We start from the raw sequence: 18,766 nt of genomic DNA, 5'->3' as shown, positions 1-18,766 counted from the left end.
TCACAACTCAGAGATCTGGGAAGGAGTCAAACTAGAAGGATTTCTAACCCAAGCCTCCACACCCCCTGCCAAAGAGGGATCAATAAAAACATCAGAGAAAGAAATTCCTCCCACCACTAAAACATTCATGTAAAATCCTTTAAGGACTTCCTTCTGCTGAAAATGCTACTTCCATATTGATCTGTTCTGCCACTCATTCCCCCCCATGGTGCAAACTGAAAATGTTGGCTAAGCCCAAACCCTCAAAGTAGAGGGTAGACTGGAATACCTTCTAATTCTGACATTATACTGCATTATTATGTCTTCTCAACAGTCACACTTACAGTGTCATTCTGCTACACTTCGAGACCCTTAAGAAGTCAAGAAAACTGTTACCAAGACAATCACACTATAAGGGACAAACGCATAAACCACTCCATCACACATCCCCACTAAACTCAGGATCTAACAGAGAGGTGCTTCTCACCTTTTACTTACTCAAAGCTGCATGGCCCTCTCTGCTTTCTCTGACCCTCTTCCTATTAACATCTTCCCTCCAATTTTGGAGAACTTCCCTTTTTCCTCCAGAAAACCCTAGCAACCTCAGCATTTCTGCCTTACACCATTCCCATTTGGAAAAATCTGGCACCAGGTTCTTCTTTTGGAGAAAGAATTTGACAGTTGCCTGTACCATGAGATGCAAGATATCTGAGCTGTACTTCTATAGTTGCTCCACAGCTTTGCCATTTACCTCTGGCTCCCTGACTTAGTCACAGTTTGGTCACAGCTTACATCAAAAAGAGTACACCTTAGCAAACAGTGATGTAAGATAATACACACACAAAACAAATTCCATCTGCCTGATTACAATTATCTATTTTTCATTTCTACTGGCCTGTTTGAGCCCAGAACAGAGTAATAGGACACAGGAGGTGAGGAAGGCTAAAGGAAAGGAAGCACAGCAGCCTTTACACATGTAATGTCACTTCTGCAGGCAAGCAGAAAATGTGGGGGAAGGAGGGTATGTGATTAGGGAAGCAAGTCTGCCAGCATCCATTCTAACTGTGCTCATCATATGTCATCATCATACCCACTGATGAATGTCCAGCCTGGATATCTGAGTAACTACTCAAGGACACAAAGTTCATCCATCAATTGTAGAAAGAAAGGTATTTCAAGCCAGATTTTGCTGCATGCCAAGATTATTTTGGGAAAAGGCCCTCCAGTAAATTGTGCCTGGGATCTCATTTCTGTCTTCATTCTCTTGTAAAGAAAAATGGCAGACCAGACTCCAGGACCATCCCTCCCCCTTCTCAGCTCTGCTACTGGAATTCACACATTCCCAGGGCAGCACTGCAGGCTGCTTCCCTTTCTTCATTCACTCCATGTGCTGGAAATTCTATCTGGGCAAAGAGGGAGGGAGTAGAAACTGACAGAGAAAAGAAGTCAAGACAGCAGCATGCTCACTTCCCTCCTTTGCATAGCTCACAGGTTTTCCTCTGAACCATGGATATTAATAGCATGTTGCCAAACTTTCTGGATGAGATTTCAAAGTGACATAATGCAAGCAACGTTGGGAGAGTCACTAACCATAACCTTTGTGCAGGAAGGCCTCCATGTAAGAACTTAGAGGGGAGGGGTTTGGAACAGATTTAATTCTTGCCATGTTTTCTACATCAACTCTTTGCAGTTGTCACTCTCCCACTGTGTCTCACTCAAGTAACACAAGTAGTAAGGCTGAAGCTACACCTCATTAAACCTTCTCAAAACAACAACAAAGCTACAGCAATATTCAGCCGTGACAATGTCACTCCAAGAGGCATTTGGAATGCAGGCAAATGGGTTATTTCCAGAAGAGTGACTTACCATAACATTAAATAAGAAGCCAGCCAGGGATGATCTAGAACTGAAACAGGCACTGAGCTGAGTTTCTGACTTCTCTCCAACCAGCTCAGGTAAGGCTATAACTTCATTAGGGTTTCTATCAGCATGCTGCACTTCAAAATGTCTTAAAAAGTGAAGCCTTCACTGCACAGCTGCACCTATGCTCAGCCCTTGCACTCTTCCCTGAGCATCTGCTATGAAAAAGTGTTTTTATAAATCACCTGCTGGAGAACTACTCTGCCTTTATGGAGGCAACCAGAAGACAAGCTGCTCTAGCCTAGTCGCAGACACATCTTCAGAAAACAGGCCCAATATTATATGCAGAATAACTGAGATGAAGAATGAAGAAAGTAAGGAGAGACTTTCACTCCAGTTGTGCTTGTGAATAGGAACAAGGGAACACAGGTTCAAGATAAAGCAGCTGACCAGAGAGCTCCAAAGGATGTACCCTTGGGCTACACTGAGAGCTCTTCAAGAGCACTCAAGAAGTCACAAGTTTGGTTTAGCAAATCATGAAATAAGTCTCTCACTCACAGAGTACCACACCATTATAAAAAACAACTCTGCAGCAGCTCCCAACTCCAAAGCGTGATAGAAGTCAGTGTTAACATGCATCTCTGATGATCCAAACTGATTCTGCCCCACTCCCTCTTGCTCAGGACAAGCACACTTCTCTAGGAAAATCTCACCAGGCAGAGTATGTTACAGGTGAAAGTGGGCAAGGATGTTGGGAACAGGATGTACACATAGGTATGGAAATTCATTCCAATTTGTAGAGCTTTGCAGGCCAGCCACAAGAGGCCTTTATGGTCTTCCATATGGTCTTCACTTTGCTGAGATCGCTAGAACAATACCATTGCCTTAACCCGACCATTTTGTGCAATTACATCAACAGGAAGGTGCGTTCAGGTAATGCAATACTATGCTAATTAGGTTTGTTTTGGAACAGAAACGCAGTTCATATTAATGCTCTTCCAAAAAGATTGTTATATAGCAGCAATCTAGTAATGAAGTTGGAAAACATAACAGTAATTATTCCATACCAGGAATCAGGTCTGAGTCTGCAGGATCATAAAACCTGCACTAATAAAGGAAAACCCATAGGTTATGATTGTAACTAATTTATCAAATGTCTTTCATTTATCAAATGTATTTCTGTAAACAGCCTATAGCTCCAAAGACAAAAGTACCACCAAAGAAGACAAACAAAGCTCTCAGTCATCACACCACCTGGAGAGCATTTTGATTTCCAGAACAGTTATTTCCCAGAGACAGGAAAGCCACTGGAAGAGTGTCACAGAACTTCCTCCCTTTCTGGATTAGACCCATGCTCGTCAAATTCAATACCAACCTGATGTCTGGAAGTCTATCTGGATAGGGTTGGACAAGCCGTTCACTGCTTCACGCCACATGCCACCGCCACCTGGAGACCAGGCGGTCACCACACAGCGATACAGCCCAGCATCTGAAATCTGGGTCTGATACATCCTGTAGCGGAATTCATTCTCCTGGACCTTCTCCAGAACCACGCCATCCACACGAGTCTGGTCTGTCCAGTCTTCCAGCCGCACCACTGAATCCTGGTTCAAGGAAATGATGCGAGTGGTTCCATTGGGATTTGACTGATCTGTCAGTGGTTTCTCTGCTGTAATGAGGACAGAATAGCGTGGCGTCTTGATGTTTTTTGAAGACACTTTGCACGTCATCTCAAAGGTATGGCCTGCCACAAAGAACGGCTTCAGTTTCACCGCCTCCACCGTCAGTGTGTAATCTGAAGAGGGAAGGAAACAAGCAGCAAGGGAAGGGTTAATAAATAGTGCAGTTATTTCTGTAGAACCTTTTGAACTGGAAGGTTACCAATAAAATACTTTTTTTGAGAGAGAGAAATTTATTTAAATTTATCTAAATTTATCTAAACATACATGGACATACCTGAAAGCTAATGAACAGCAAACACACTAGTAACACAACAGCTTGAGTCAAGATGTAAAGATTCAAACAAACACCAAACACTGAACAAACATAGCAATATGCAGGACAAAGCATGACAGAATCTCCAGGATATTTTAATTCAAGAGTAGAGAGATTAGCCAGATGAGATGAGTCAGATGAGCCCCAGTTTTGCACTGGATCTGGAAAAGCCCCATCAGCTACAAGTTACAAGGACACTGATGAAGCACTCATGACCAGTGACAAAAGCTGCCATTGATCGAATCTGCAGCACTTAGTAAAGCTTCGTTATTTCTCTTGAAAAACTTACCTTAAGAGCAACCCAGACACATTCAACTGACCTTACAAAATTGTGACGAAATTGCATGACAAGAAAGTTGGCGGTAACTTGAGAAACAGCCAACCCCAGCACACTCATACATACACCTGTGTGTTGAAAGAGATCGGTATACATCTGCCTCTACATGTCCTTTTCACTTGATTCTCATGAATTCATCTGACAATAAGCATGTATGAAACCTTGACATAACCCCAGTAGTTTGGCAACAAGAACGCCAGCAACACTTACTACTTCATTTCCTTCCCTTTCCTCAGCATTCTCCAAGTCTGTGGGTTCCTCAATTCCAAGAATCCCTTAATTACAGGGTTTGGGAAAATTATACATCTAGGAGCATAGCCTCAAGAAAGAAGAAAAAAATACAAGCTCACGGTGAGCAACTGAGAAAACAAGGAGTGCCTGAAATCACAGCTAGATAAAAGGAAAGGGAGTTGCTACTTTCCTGGCATTGTGATGAAGAGACATCCTGCACACCCAGGCTGCTCCTTAGGAAAGAAGGGCCCGAGCAGAACACACAACTTACGACAACTTCCCACTGTAGCAGTATTGCAAGAATTTGGCCAGTCCAGCTTTCTGGATTTACTTTGCTACAGCATATTCTCCCTTCCCTCTCTTGCAAAAAAATGGTTGCAGGCACATTAAACAAAAGACTACAGAGGTCACCTTTATGCAAGGTGAAACTTCTTAGGATAATGGAAATAAGCGATGGTGAGATTGTAACACTTTCCCCAAAGTGAACTAAATGAACTGATATTTATGCCCTCCCCACAACAGCAACAAGATACTTGTCAAGATTACATTTTGCAGTGTTTTGCCTTCAAGCAGCAGTTTTCACAATGAGTAAACACAGCCCACAAGATGAGAAACCCGGTATGACAACTTTAAATCAGTACTGCATAAAGCAGATCGCAGTACAAAGCTATATAAAGAAGCAGCAGGAGCAGGGAAGGCTGAGCTGCATCTAGTGTCCTGGCTGAGCCCTGAATTACTCACTGCTCCACACCAAACTCCCCTTGCACTTCCACCTGCTAAGCAAGTGGGAATTGTAAGAGTTGCATATTTAAGCATTGAGGGTGCAATCACAATTGAAGTTACATGTACAGGCATTCTCTGCTCCCCTGTGTGAGAACTCATTATGCATCTGATTCCAGACTTCAAATCCATTTTTCTCTTTCTGTTTCCATGAGGTTCTGAGAGCACTCTCTTTATAAGGTGGTAGCATTTAGGAGCACAGCACAGATTAATGTGCCTCATATTTTAGGAATACAGTATACAATCATATTTTTGCCTCTAAAGCAAAAGTCCAAACAGCTAACTGTATTTCACCACCACATATGGCTGCTTTCTAGACCTTGCAAGAAGGCTCAGGGCAAAAATCCTCCTGATACAAAAATGCCATCTGTAGAGTTAGTGGAAGAGAACACTGAGGAGTGGCAATGCAGCTGGAGAACAGCGGTCGAATTCAAAGGGGTTAGGAATAAAGACGTGAACAAAGAACTGGCAGAGATCCTTCTGGAAGACCTTGCACAGGATTTTCCTACCATTATAAAGACCCATTCATCCTTAGGCTAGGTGAATACTACAGAAGGCAGAGGCAAATTATCTTATCTAAAAACATAAGAACTGCAAACAACAACAGAGAAAAAGACAAAAAAAAATGCTTCTTCCTTGCAAGGAAGCAAAAGATAGGCCAGAGAAGCCATTTTCTTCCAAGAACTACAGCCTGAGATATCTTTTCAAATCTTCTGAGAATTGCCAAGAAAGTAATTGTCCACGTCTCGACCACTACCATGCACGCTTGCCCTTCAGCACACACAAAACGCCCTGCATCCTTTGCAGGGTCTCACCTCCTTCTTGAAGAGCTCTGTGAGTGAAAGTATGACAAAGCACGCCCCTGCCTGTCACACACAGGAGGCTGCATTCTGCAGAGTTTGCGTCAGAAAGCGCCAGGGGAAGAGATCCCAAGTAAACCATCTCCAAAGCTTATAAGCAGTTTGGGAGTTAATCCAAGACAGAGGGCCAGCAGCAGAAGAAATTCTAGCCAAACATTTCAGATCAAATTTGAGTAATAAACTGTACTTTGGAGCCTGGCAGCACACGCTTCGCCTTCCATCACCAGCCGCTCCACGCGGATAATCCACACTAATTCCCTTGTTGTGCCCTGCAACTAAGTGCGTGCTCGGCGTCGAGTGTGCTGCCTGGGTAATGACAGAAAACAGTTCCAGTCTAATTGAAGCAAGCCAAATTGCCAGAGAAACCTTGCAGCTAAAGGGCAAGGAGACCACAGGAAACAACAATCACCTTCCCTGTCCTCCGCTGACTCTGGTCTGAAAAGAAGCACAACACCACAACCGGCAGTAATCTCAGAGACTAATGTCTTGTCAGCAGCGTCAAGTAACACCATCTCAATACTTGTAAAGGCTTCTTCATCCCCCAGCGCACTAACTAGATGGAAAGTACAGGGAATGCAACAGACATTAAGGTAATGACAGTTTTGCCTTTGTAGGAGGAGAAGGCTGCACAACACCCCGAGGTACAATTGTAGCTCCAGCAGCGCAGATACCAAGAGCTCTGAAAATACAGCCTGCGCACCACAGCCTGATAAATGAATGTACCAGCCAACTGCTCTCCTCACTGCTGCACACACACAGCTGTGCCACTGCTTTCCCTAACAGACGAGCAGATCAGCAAGTATAGCCGCTTCATCCTTATGCAGCCACGGTGTCCAGCCGCTCCAGACTGGGGCCTGTACCCCTAGTTTAGTGCACTTGTTCGTCCCTAGATCCGAACAAGCATCGAACGTGGCAAAGAAGTGCCACAAGTATGGGAATTCCTTTGCTCAAAAGAAACTGCGTGTCTGTACTGTGCAGCGTCTGTTGTACACAAGCAATTGCAAAAAGTGGGTGGAAGGAATATCACCTGTTCTCTATTCCCAGGACTTTCTGAAAGACGAATATGTCCTTGCTCTGCACTAAACTTAATGGAGAGTGCCAAGCAAACATTTAGGACAAGTAACATTGTGTTAAATACAATTATTTTGTAAATTAAAGACAGAAGTATTAACAAAAGCCCAAATAATAGTATCTTTGGGATATGGAGTTTCAATTAAAAGATAATGTTCTTTCCAAAGGCTTTCATGCAGATCCAGAGCTGACAACACTGCTTTAAGAACGTTCTGCATTCCACTGCAAATAGCAACTTCATTTTACACGTAGGCAGTACTTGCACTCAAACTGATAAAGAAAATTTTTTTAATAACCAAACTTCTGTGTTCAAAATAATCTACAGAACCAGACAAAAACAGTTTCCCTCTCTTCCTTTACAAGTACACATTCCAACAAGTAAATAAGCTAAAAACAACACTATAATTCACGTTTTTCATTTTTGAGGTGAGATGAAGATGCTTTCTTCTTACTTTTGGTGAGGGACAGAGGGTAAAAGAAAAAGACAAAGGAACAGAAATGAGACAGAGCCTGTCAAAAACAGTGCTGATGTATGATAGTGGTTGGCTGCATTTGCAAAGCTGAATAAGCAGAAAGACACATGAGCATTATTGGTCCCAACAGAATAGAATAGAAAAAGAGGATAAAAAGCCTCAAGTGCAAACAGGCAAGCATACAATTTATTATAAAACACGAGGAAAAGGGACTTTGACATCTTCACTTGACATTTCAATCTCAAGAAAAGGCCTCCTTATCCTGAACACCCCTCATTACTGACTGCTGCAACAAAATTATTTTGCCTGTCTCAAGAACTCGGGACTGTCTTTTCCAAATCGGGAGCCCTCTAAAGTCTCCCCCCTCTATTTGTCCCTTCCCTCAGCACTGTCCTGAAGTTAATACAGACGATGCAAATAATGAATTAGTTGGAAGAAAAGCCTCTACGTAGGCACAAGCTATCCAAGGAAGAGGCAAATTTTGGTTCTCTCCTTAGGCAAACACATGGGAGCCTGTCTGCTTGCTTTTATAAGAGCTGGGAGCAGTTAGGGACTCAAATCACCAGAGATACTTATCAAAACAACAGTCAGAGAGCAGAGGCAGCAGCAGATTAACTCCTTCATAGCTTCGTAGTTACTGGCTACAGCACAAGGCTAACAGTCCAGCCTGGAGCTCACAGGATCAGGCTATAATAGGGCATGCAGAGGAAAGCATCTGCAATCAGACTGTTGAAAAGCAGGGATGTGGAAGGGAAGCAGGGGAAATCAAACCTAAATATTTCCCCCACCGTACATACATATAGCATGTTTTTTCAGGAGGAGAAGGGTGTCTGTAAAGGATTTTGCTATCACATCATAAATCCCCCAACTCCAAGTTTTGCTAACAAATGTACTCTTCAGCTTGGGGACTATAACATTTGCATTTGTGATGCAAAATTAGCAGAGATTTTGGAACAAAACCAGGAACAAGAGAACGTTCACACCTGTCATGGTTTGTTTTCCCACAGGAATGTCAACACAGGCTGAGACTTTTCAATTCCAGCTGGTTTCTCTAGCTGCTCTGAAGGCAACAATCCATTACGCGTGCACACACATGCACACACACACATATACTCTGCGTTATGGCATAACTGAACTAATTGTGACCAGTATTCAGCATCAATGAGAGATCTCATTCTTGCTAGAGAATTCTACTGGGGCAAATTCAGCTTAGCTAAGCACTGAGATTTTGCCAAAGATGCTACATCCTAGGCTATCCTATTTCATCCTTCCCCATCTAACGGACTCCTCTTGCATGACTTCACACTTAAGCCAAAAAGCTAAATGCACTCACTTTAAACTAGCATTAAGTGAATCAGGTACCTTCATTTAGCTCCTAAGAAAAACTCCCAAAGACAGCTTAAATACTGATCAGATGTAATTCTCTCCTGCCTAAAAAGGGCCAAGATCCAAACAAAGCACTTAATTTTTTTTATTATTATTTTAGTTTCTTTTTATATGCTCTTGCACTACTGTGACCACAAGCTTCTTCAAAAGCACCATCTAAACATGTGCTTGTAAATACAAGGTGGGGGAGAGGAAAAACAAAATCCCACAATCAAACGGGCAACCAAAGATGACAAGGTGAGTGACATTCCTCTTTTCAACTCAGGATCACTTTGTTGCTAGCAATGAGATGCACCCTAGTGAGACTGAAATACTATGAATCATGAAAGCGAGCAGTGACTCCAGCGTCACTGCCAGATACTACCTGCCACAATGACAGCCTAGTTCCTGCAAGTCTGTGCACAGTTTGATTGATATATCTGTTTTGCACTTCCTCTTCAAACTGTTAGATAAAACTGGTTTGTGCTGTTAAGCATTTTCCTCCAAAAACAGAAGCCTTTACACAAGCCAACAGGATTTTTAGTTCTTCACAAGAAAGAGCTATATTCCTAAAGCCCATTAGCAGGCCTTCTGGTTGATGGATCTACTCAAGAGGAAAATATCTTAGCTGCCCAGGTCTTCCAGTGAATAGGTGCAAGGTTCCTACCTTGTGTAGCCCATAAAATGGGGACAGATGCAGAAGTCACATCTTTGCTCTTTATCCAGCTGTTGTTCCGGTGCCGACTCCAGGCAGAGATGACACAGAAATAATCCCCTCTGTCATTTTCTGAAGTCCACTGGATCCGTAAACTGAAGGTGTCAACAGCCTTTTTGGAGAAGATTATTTCCCCATTTTGAGTCCTCTCTCTGCTCCTGTCCCCAAGCAGCAGAGTCCAGTCTGCATCCATTGTGGCCAGAAGTTCCTCTGCCACCACATCATCACTGCGCAAGTGCCGCCTGTAGTACCAGGAAACAGTGAAGCGGATGTTTGCTTCGGTGTCCTGTACGTTTGTGATCCTGCACTCCAGCTCTGTGGGGTCATCTGAAAATTTGGGTGTTTTGGAAGCATTCAGAAACACCTCATAATCTGGCTCTGCAGAAGAAAAAAAAGAAGAAGTGAGAAGCTGCAAACAGAAAGGAGAAAGAGGCAGAGCTTAGTATTGAGTAAGATACTGCTAACATCCAGCCTGTGACAGCACCTGAGCTAAAAGTCAAGTGCCAAAACTTGTATTTTTGTTACAAGACCTGGGAACTGGGAACGTGGACTCTGCCTCTCAGGCTTGTACTGGTCTCAAGTAAGCCTCTCTAGGCCTGCATTTCCAAACAGGATCTTTTGTCTCATATGTTGAGTCAGACCACTTCAGAAAAATCAGGACAAAGTGATCTTATTGAGTGAAATCATTCCCCCTTCTTCAGGCCCCATGAAGCCACAGTCTGGATTCAGTTTCAGACACCCAGTCACCTCTAAAGGCCTGCACTGCACAGCTGTAAGGCTGGAAACTCTTAAGCTTGAAAAGGTGCACCTGAAATGTATGGGTTAAAAAAAGAAAAAAGGGGGCTGTTGTATTTAAATCCGAAATCACCGGCTGTCCAAAGTCCTGAGGAGATAAGGCAGCCACATGACCATTTTCTCTCGGACAACGCAGATAGTGAAGAAAAAAAAGACTACAGCAAAGACCTCTCACCACAAAAGAAATGCATGTTTATTTACTAGTATTAGAATATTTTTCTCTCTTGTGGTCTACTATCATTCAGAAAAAAGACCAGCCTTCCAACTGCTCAGCCAATACCAATCACATGGACTTTATATTATAAGTGCATTCAGTGCTCTGTATTTATTTCCTGCTTTATGCTGTACTTGGCATTTTGCCCTCCCAGAAACAATTAACTGAAGCTATAATTGGGACAGAGAAGGCAATCCAAGGCTAAAACTTAGGGTAAGCTAACCAGCGAGCCAAGACAATAAAACATCTTAATAGAGCTGCTGCATTGATGTGTGTGTGCACATGCACTTTTGGACTTCAGATGCAAACGACAGAAACAATTCTACTCAAGCAACATGGTGCTGCCATACCCATTTGAGGAAAGGATCTCCACCCGTTAAGTGCTATGCATGCAGGCGCACAGTGTCCTTGCATCTAGCAAGAACAAGGGCATCCATACAGACCGGACACTAGAGTATACAAATCACTGACCTTCTGCAGCACTGAGTAATACAAAAGCTTGAAAATACTGTTTACCTAAGTCTGTAGTACTTACTATTGGTAGCAGTACAGCTGTATCAGCATATACTTTGCTATTCTGTGAAGCTCTTCTGATTATGCTCCTTTGACCATTACCCTACTCAGTATTTTCTAGGAAGCCTCCTGAAACTTACTGTACACTAGTTCATTATTCACTACATAGTGAACATAAGCACAGATTTGCACAGATTCTCAGTGTAATACAAAAGAAAAACTCACACAATTCCCTGCTGCAACCAAGTCATAGACTACTAATGGTGGTCAAACCCCATTTTTGGTTTAATTAAATCCCTACAGATCCTACAGCTACACTGCCCTGTCTCATTCACAAAAAATCATACTTCTCCAAGGCCTTATGATACACTGCAGGTTTCCCATCACCCCACTGCCTCCCCTTCCCCACCAAAAAATAAGGCAGTCATGATCAATTAACATTTTCACAACAACAAAGATGAAGAAAGCAGAAACTCTTCTCAAGATAGGAATACAGGAGGGAAAAAACGGCAAGAAACTCAAGTTCTTTGATAATCACTTCAGGTTGCTTTATTCGTGGGGAGGGAAAGGACCGTTAAGCAGAGAGTTTGGGATTTGACACCACTCCAGATAGGCGCTTCACCCTGACAGACATTCAAGCAGAGGATTTAGAAAGAATAAAAGGCTGGCTGGATAAACCTCATTCCTCAGCTCTGTCAGCTGTCAAAGAGCAGCCTCACTGACAGTTCAATGACTTAATACCCCAGCAGCTCTTAACTTCCATAAAGAGGAGGAGCTGGTGAATTCTGGATGCAACTGAAAACCTCAAACACTGAAAAATTATTCTACTTCCCTTTCCCTAGCAACCAAGCACCTGCTGAATAATAGATCTTATTTTCTCCTGTCCCCAGATAACACCCAATTGGAGCCGAATGAGTAAGGAATAGTTCCCCAGGCACCAGCAATACAAGAGAGTATGCACATAAGCAGTGTACCTATGCATGCATGAGCATGTGTACGTGTGCAGTTGAACACGTGGGGGAAGGTGAGAGCACTCAAAGCTTGTATGTGTACTATGAATGGCTGAATGAAAATGGGAAATGAAGACCGATATCACTCATGCACTTCTAGCACACATTACAAGTATGCAAAAAAGAGTCATGGCTATATTGCTCTGTACAATGCTAAAATGCAGAATTTAAAGTCATTGTTACTGGGGTGCAATCTTGTTTTATTTCTAAAAACAGGACTTCAGAGCAGGCTTCTTATACACTGACACTAACCCCATTCTGTGTTTTGATGCTGGAGGAGCTCACCTTTGTAACCTGACAGTACCATCAGCCTCTGATTACAAGAGGCTCCAAACAGGTATGCGGTGAGAGTTTTGGCACAGATAATTGTATGCAATGAAAGCTGCTGGGAACACCAAGTACAACAGATCTGCTAGTTTTCCTTCAGTTCACATCCAGGTTCATTCACGCTTCCAGTACAAGCAATACTTCATAATTTTTAGCAGGAAGCAGGTGGAAATGCCTCGCCTACAACATCTTGCAACACCATTCTGATTTGCATTGCTTCCAAATGGAAGTTATTCTCTCTTCATGATTAAACTAGGAGACAGGTCTAGATACGTCGGCCTACCCATTCTATCTCTAAAAAGACAGGCTTTTTAGAATTTTTCCTGGAATTCCATTTTTGTTCTCAAGCAACTTTGCTTGTAAGGGTTATTTCCTTTTCTGGAGACACTCAAGAAGTGCCTGGATGCTTTTCTGTGTAACCTACTGTAGGGAGCCTGCATTAGCAGGGGGCTGGACTCAATGATCTCCAGAGGTCACTTCCAACCCCTACAGTTCTGTGATATTTGCATAAAGAGAGATGGTCAGAATTTAACATTCAGCAGGGATAGTGTAAAGTAAAAACTCTACAGTCTTCGGCATGTATATGTCCCACTGGATCTCCAAAACACTTTCTTCTCAGGACAGGGGTGTAGGGAAAGATGCTGTCGGCCTGTTCTTGTAGGATAGGTAGATCAGACAAGCCTGTTGAACCTCTGACCTCCAGTTTCTATTCCTCGTTCATTTTAAATTCAGGAAGTCTTAAATGAAGAATAAATGCTACAAACACCCCCTCCTTAGCCAGTCCCTTGCAAAAAACAACCACCAGAAGAAAAAGACATTGAGGAAAATCTGTTTTAGTGACCACTACGCTAATCAACAGTTCCAGAACTATGTTAGCTCTTAGTCACGTCTGCCTCATTCATTCGCATTAATCAATAGCTAGCGTGGTCTATTAACATTAACTTGTCTCTTGAAGAAAGAAAATAAAGCAGTATAAAATCCTGTCCCATCCTAAATCCATCAGCAGGATGTGGTCTGTCTCCAGTGATAAAACAAACAAAAAACCAAACAACTTTGGAAGCTATTAGAGTCCATTATAAATAATTTTTATAGCATATGAGTCACAAAATTCATGGGAATCACCCAGTATCACAGTTTGGAACTCCAAGAGAATGCCTGCTGCTGTATCAGAGCCCTACTGGCAGTGTGAGGGAGATGGAAGGGGACAACATGACACCAGAGGCAGCTTCAGCCCTTAGAAAACAAGATAGGCTCTTAAGTTCTGTTCCCCAGTTACAGCCTGTTCAGCGACACCAGAAAATGGGGGGTAGGGGTGGGACATGCAGTAAGAGATCTTAAAACCCCATTATGTACAAACCCCAAACTCCAGAGAATGGATCAGTATGTTTTCATATCTGAAAGAGAGATACGCTACAGACAGGTGATAAATGCAAATGTGATAAAAACTTGCCCAGAAGAGATTCTGCAAGGTTCTTTCCCTTTGGTGATAGGATCAAGGAATGCATGGTACAATACCCATGAAGTCTGAAAGCAAAATCACTCACCTAATGCTGTCACCACCACACTGACTGGTGCAGACGTCCTCTCCACCACTTTATGCCAGCTCCCGTTGTGCAGTGGCACCCAGACAGCTGCTTGGCAGAAGTAGTACCCAGAGTCTTCCACATCCACATCACGCACCAACAGGCGATAGGAGTTCCTATCTACATGGCTCAGACTGATAAGAGTTGAATCACTGACAACAGAATCATGATCCATGCTCAACAGAACTTGAGCATCTGACAAGGTATCATCAGGTGACTCAGAGAAATACCACGTCACCTCGGCTTGGAAAATACCACTCCTGTCTGTTGTGATGTTGCAGGTAAGATCCAGGGAGTCTCTTTCAGTCACAGACAGATTGCTTGTTGAGATGAGCACATCTAGAGCTTGGAAAAGAAGACACAAAAATTAAAAAAAAAAAAAAAAGCCACTATTTTTATTACTATGAGTTCGCTGTAAGTTATCCAGTCCTACGCTATTACAGAAGCATCTCAAGTAACTCAGCAACCCTACCTTCAAGCATCCACTGGCTGTTGAGTTGCATCAGTTCTTATAAGAGAAGTACACATTAAGCAAGCAAGCAATGCTTGATAAAGGTGAGAGGACAAAGGAAGGGAGAAGAGGGTGTATATATCTCAACAGCAACTGGTTCATGAAGGGTTTGTCCCAATCACAGAATATACACACACCACCCTCACACAGCAGGAAAACATAAAGGATTTCTCATTCTCATAGGGAGGTCAATGTGTTTTGGGACTATCTCTCAGAAGGGAAAACGTTCACTGAAATTACCAAGAACTACATGAGAACTTAACTTATTTCTGCTGAAATGGTTTTGAGCTCTCTGAAGAGAACAGATTTAGATGTGCAGCAGCTATGGTCACACGCTGAAGTCCTGACTGACTACTGGTGTGTTGCAGAAGCAAGAAAGAGAAGCAAACAGATGGCAGCAATAATGATTTGTATTGCTAACTCACAGCTAAATGTTTTGACCAACACACTCTGGAGACTTTAAAACAATGCCAACAGCTACTTAAAAACACATTTAACGAACTCTTCTCATGGCTAGTGACTATTTTTAATACATACAGCACACACAGCCTTCAAATGGGGCCTTCTGCATTCTGTAGGTTACTAAGCTGGCCATAGCTTTGTTAAAAATAAGTCATGGATAGGAAGTGTCAAGACTAGGAGTAGAAAATCTAGTGGTAAGCCAGGGGGTGCTGTGTGTGCTCTTTGTAAACCTCAATGCAAATCATTCACAAGTTACCTGGCCACCTTTTAACTTGCTATTTAACTTGCATTCTACATTGTCCAAATATTAGATTTGGATCTCAGAGCAGCACCACCTCCACAGTACATAACGCGCCTGTTCTTCAAACATCTCAACCAAAGCCATCAGACCAGGCTGCCTCAGTAGTAGCTGTCCTCAGTAGTTTCACAGTTCCCACCTTAAATAGGCAGCTAACAGTAGATCAGGGATTTACACATAAAAACATGATGTAAGCGCATAATACGTACCCAAGCTTCCTAGGATGATCATCAGGAATGAAAGACAGCATACAAATGCCAGAGCCAAACTGAGTTTTTTGAGCAGCCACAACTATTGCCAGCAAAACCAAGTGGTGCTCATCTCACCGCTCACCACCTGATAGCGCAGAAAGCCAAGTCCCCTAACTGATGAGTATCTTATTGAGACTTCCCTCGCTAGGATTGGAAACAGTATTATAGCCTAATTAATTTAATAGACTAATGCCAGAATATAAATTAAGACTCCACTGCAAGGTTAAGAGCAGCATTTCAGCAAGGAGCAGTTCTATCTCCATGCACTGGTCACAGGCATTCAGAACCTGGCAGTAAAACCATGGAAGGGAATCTAAGAGTTTACTCAAATGCGCATTCTCAAGGCTCCTTTTTTGGTTACAGAAGTGCCTGAAGGGCTCACTTAGGGTTACATCGCTGTTGTGCAAGGCAATATTAAAAAAAGACATACAAAAACAAAGCCAGGAGCAAAGGTCGTGATTTAAGGAGATGAATGTAGTGGGGAAGGTAGTTACAGTACCAGCAGCAAAAAATACAGTTACACAAGTAAGCTGTGCTACTTATACAAGTAATTACACAATAGCCTGTGCATTGTCTTTTTTTTTTTTTTTAACATTAATCAATCATTTTTTTTTTTTTAACTTCTACAAATTCAATCCTAGAATTCACAGCAGTTAAGAGTGGAACAGGAAAGCTAGAAAGCTTTCATGCCTCTGACAAAGTTCCAGAGCTGCCAATTACTGAGCTGAAAATGAAGGCCAAAAAAATCCAAGCCAAACAGGAAAAAAAAACAACAAAATACACAAACACTAAAAGCCTGCCCCATTAGACACTGTGGCTTAAATAGGTAGGGTTTAATCAGTGCCTGAGAACAGGATGGGGATGGCCAGAACATTCTCCACAAGTGCAGCAAAATAGATGCTTACAGCTCTTAATTAGCAATCCCTGTCTCAGCAGAAACTACCTGCAAGCTTTTACTGTGTAACAGACACCTTGAAAAAGAAGGGGCAGATCGGTCCTGTCAAATTTCACAAGCTAAGCACTGCCAGGACACTGAAACTACATCCAAATGAGCTAGTCAAAATTCTGCAGTTCTGAGTTTTCCCTACACTATTTGAAAGTTTACAAAAATGAAAATATATCTTTATTGTATGAAAGCTTGAAAATACTATCACAACCTCATATTTCTGAGGAACTACTGTTGCCTGTTTTTCCACCTACTGAGTGATAAGATGCATCACCTCTCGTTTTCCCCCCTCCATCTAGCAGCAGGAATGCTAATGTAATTAAGTGCTTAGTGCATCTCCTCCTGAAACCTACATAGACAGAGATATCTTGATATCCTCAGCACAGCTCATGTATTTTTGTCTCCTAAGTCAAGCATGCAATGATGTGATTAACAGGGCCATGACAACACAGTGGAGCAATCAGCCCAGTGATCCAGTGTTAGGTGATAGAAATCACTGGATAATTTGTCCTTTGAAATTATCATTGCCTTTCTCCTTCCTCCCAAACTTTCTATTTTATTTTAATACCTAACATTCACATCTGTCACTGAGTCACAATCCACTTTTACAGGGGAAGCACAGCTGTTTAGTGCTATCAGACAACCCAACATTAACGACAGCGCAGAGGGGATAGGTTTGGGGTGTTGAGAGGTTAAATACAATGCTATTTAAGAAATACAGAGACCAGAGGAAGTCTAAAGTGAACTAAGAACAAGGTAAAAATCTCAGTCTGGACATGTAAGAGATTCCAGTCAGTTCTTCCATGTCATCATCCCCACTGTCCCCCAAAATAAAAGCTAGCAAAATCATGCCAAGCATTTGATATCAACTCAGATGTAAACAGGCCAGCTATACAAACAGAACTAAGCTGTCCTGAAAGGTGAGCTCACATTCAGTTCAGCTTACCCAAGTTCTGCTCTCAAAGTATTACATTCTGGACACAACACTGCTTCAGTTGCAAGCTACAGTCTCAACCCATCAGTAGCACTCACCGGTCCGCTGGATTTCCACACTTGCTATCTCCACGCTCTTCTCCTGAATCTTCTGCCATAAGCTGTCTGCCCCTCTCACCCACTCGCTCACAAGACACCTGTAGACACCCCCATCTACTGACGAGGCCTGGGACACAGACAATTGATATGTGTCATTTGCTCCTGTGTCCAAGCGGATATCTCCATTACGGTAGCGTTCTTCATAGCCAGGGCCAGGCTGGAATTTGCCTTCATGAGTTAAAGATAGGATGTCCCGCCAGGACAATCCACTCTTGATCTGCCAAGTCACATGTAGGTGAGTGTGCTCTGGTGAGGTGGTGATTGCTGAGCAGCGCAACTTGAAGGAGTCACCCTCAGACAGCTTGAGAGATGTTGAGGAACGTGCTTTTGAACCACTCACCAATAAGCCATCAGAAATCACTATTAAAAAAGAAAAAACACAACAGAAAACACAAGCATCATAAAACAGAAGCAAGGAGAGAACACCCTTCCTGATCTATTCTGATGTGAGGCACCAAAACTACCGGAGGACACCATCTCTCCAACCGTTTCTTCTTCCACTCAAGTATTTTCCAGGAACAAGGAAATTCAGCTGAAAATTCATTAGTGATCCACTTTAAACAAGCCAAGACAAGCATTCAACTTCATTTACCCTTCTCCTCACTACAACTTCTCATCCAAGCAATATCATTCAGGCTATTCCCATCCAGAATCATCTTGATTTTCATGAGAATAAAATATACAACAATATTAATTTAATTCCAATAATTTGGAATTAAGAATAAATAAATAAATGAAAATCTCCCCATTTATTACTGAAGAACTGTAAATGACAGAGCAAGGTTAGGATATGACTGCAGGAATAGCATGCTAAAGAGAAAAGAGAAGATTACTTTCTACACACAGACAGATTCCTAGACGATGCTATAAATAAGAGAGAACACAAGCTGTGTTTTTACCTGAAGTTAGCCCCTCTCTATCAAGAGGCTTACTAACCAAAAGTGTCTGCAGACATCTTAAGAAAACTCAATGCTTAGCTTTCCCATTTTTATTTACATTTTTCAAGGCAAGGAGTAAGGCAAGGAGTAAGGCAAGGAGTAAGGCAAGGAGTAAGGCAAGGAGTAAGGCAAGGAGTAAGGCAAGGAGTAAGGCAAGGAG

The 18,766-nt window shown here is 42.4% G+C and overlaps 1 protein-coding gene across 2 annotated transcripts in view; it reads right to left on the bottom strand.

The window, feature by feature from the left end:
- The window catches only part of PTGFRN (prostaglandin F2 receptor inhibitor), a 65,227-nt gene that overhangs the window by 18,719 nt on the left and 27,742 nt on the right, over positions 1 to 18,766 (bottom strand). For both annotated transcript variants that reach the window (XM_021402281.1, XM_021402289.1), the window contains exons 3-6: positions 17,609 to 18,028; positions 14,070 to 14,453; positions 9,619 to 10,044; positions 3,215 to 3,634 (exon numbers count right to left, since the gene is read on the bottom strand). In XM_021402281.1, coding sequence (XP_021257956.1) covers positions 3,215 to 3,634; positions 9,619 to 10,044; positions 14,070 to 14,453; positions 17,609 to 18,028 — 1,650 coding nt within the window. The remainder of the gene's footprint in view (positions 1 to 3,214; positions 3,635 to 9,618; positions 10,045 to 14,069; positions 14,454 to 17,608; positions 18,029 to 18,766) is intronic.

This window comes from Numida meleagris, chromosome 1 (genome assembly GCF_002078875.1).
Source record: "Numida meleagris isolate 19003 breed g44 Domestic line chromosome 1, NumMel1.0, whole genome shotgun sequence".
Taxonomy (NCBI): Eukaryota; Metazoa; Chordata; class Aves; order Galliformes; family Numididae; genus Numida; species Numida meleagris.
This window is presented reverse-complemented; position numbering and strand designations above follow the sequence as displayed.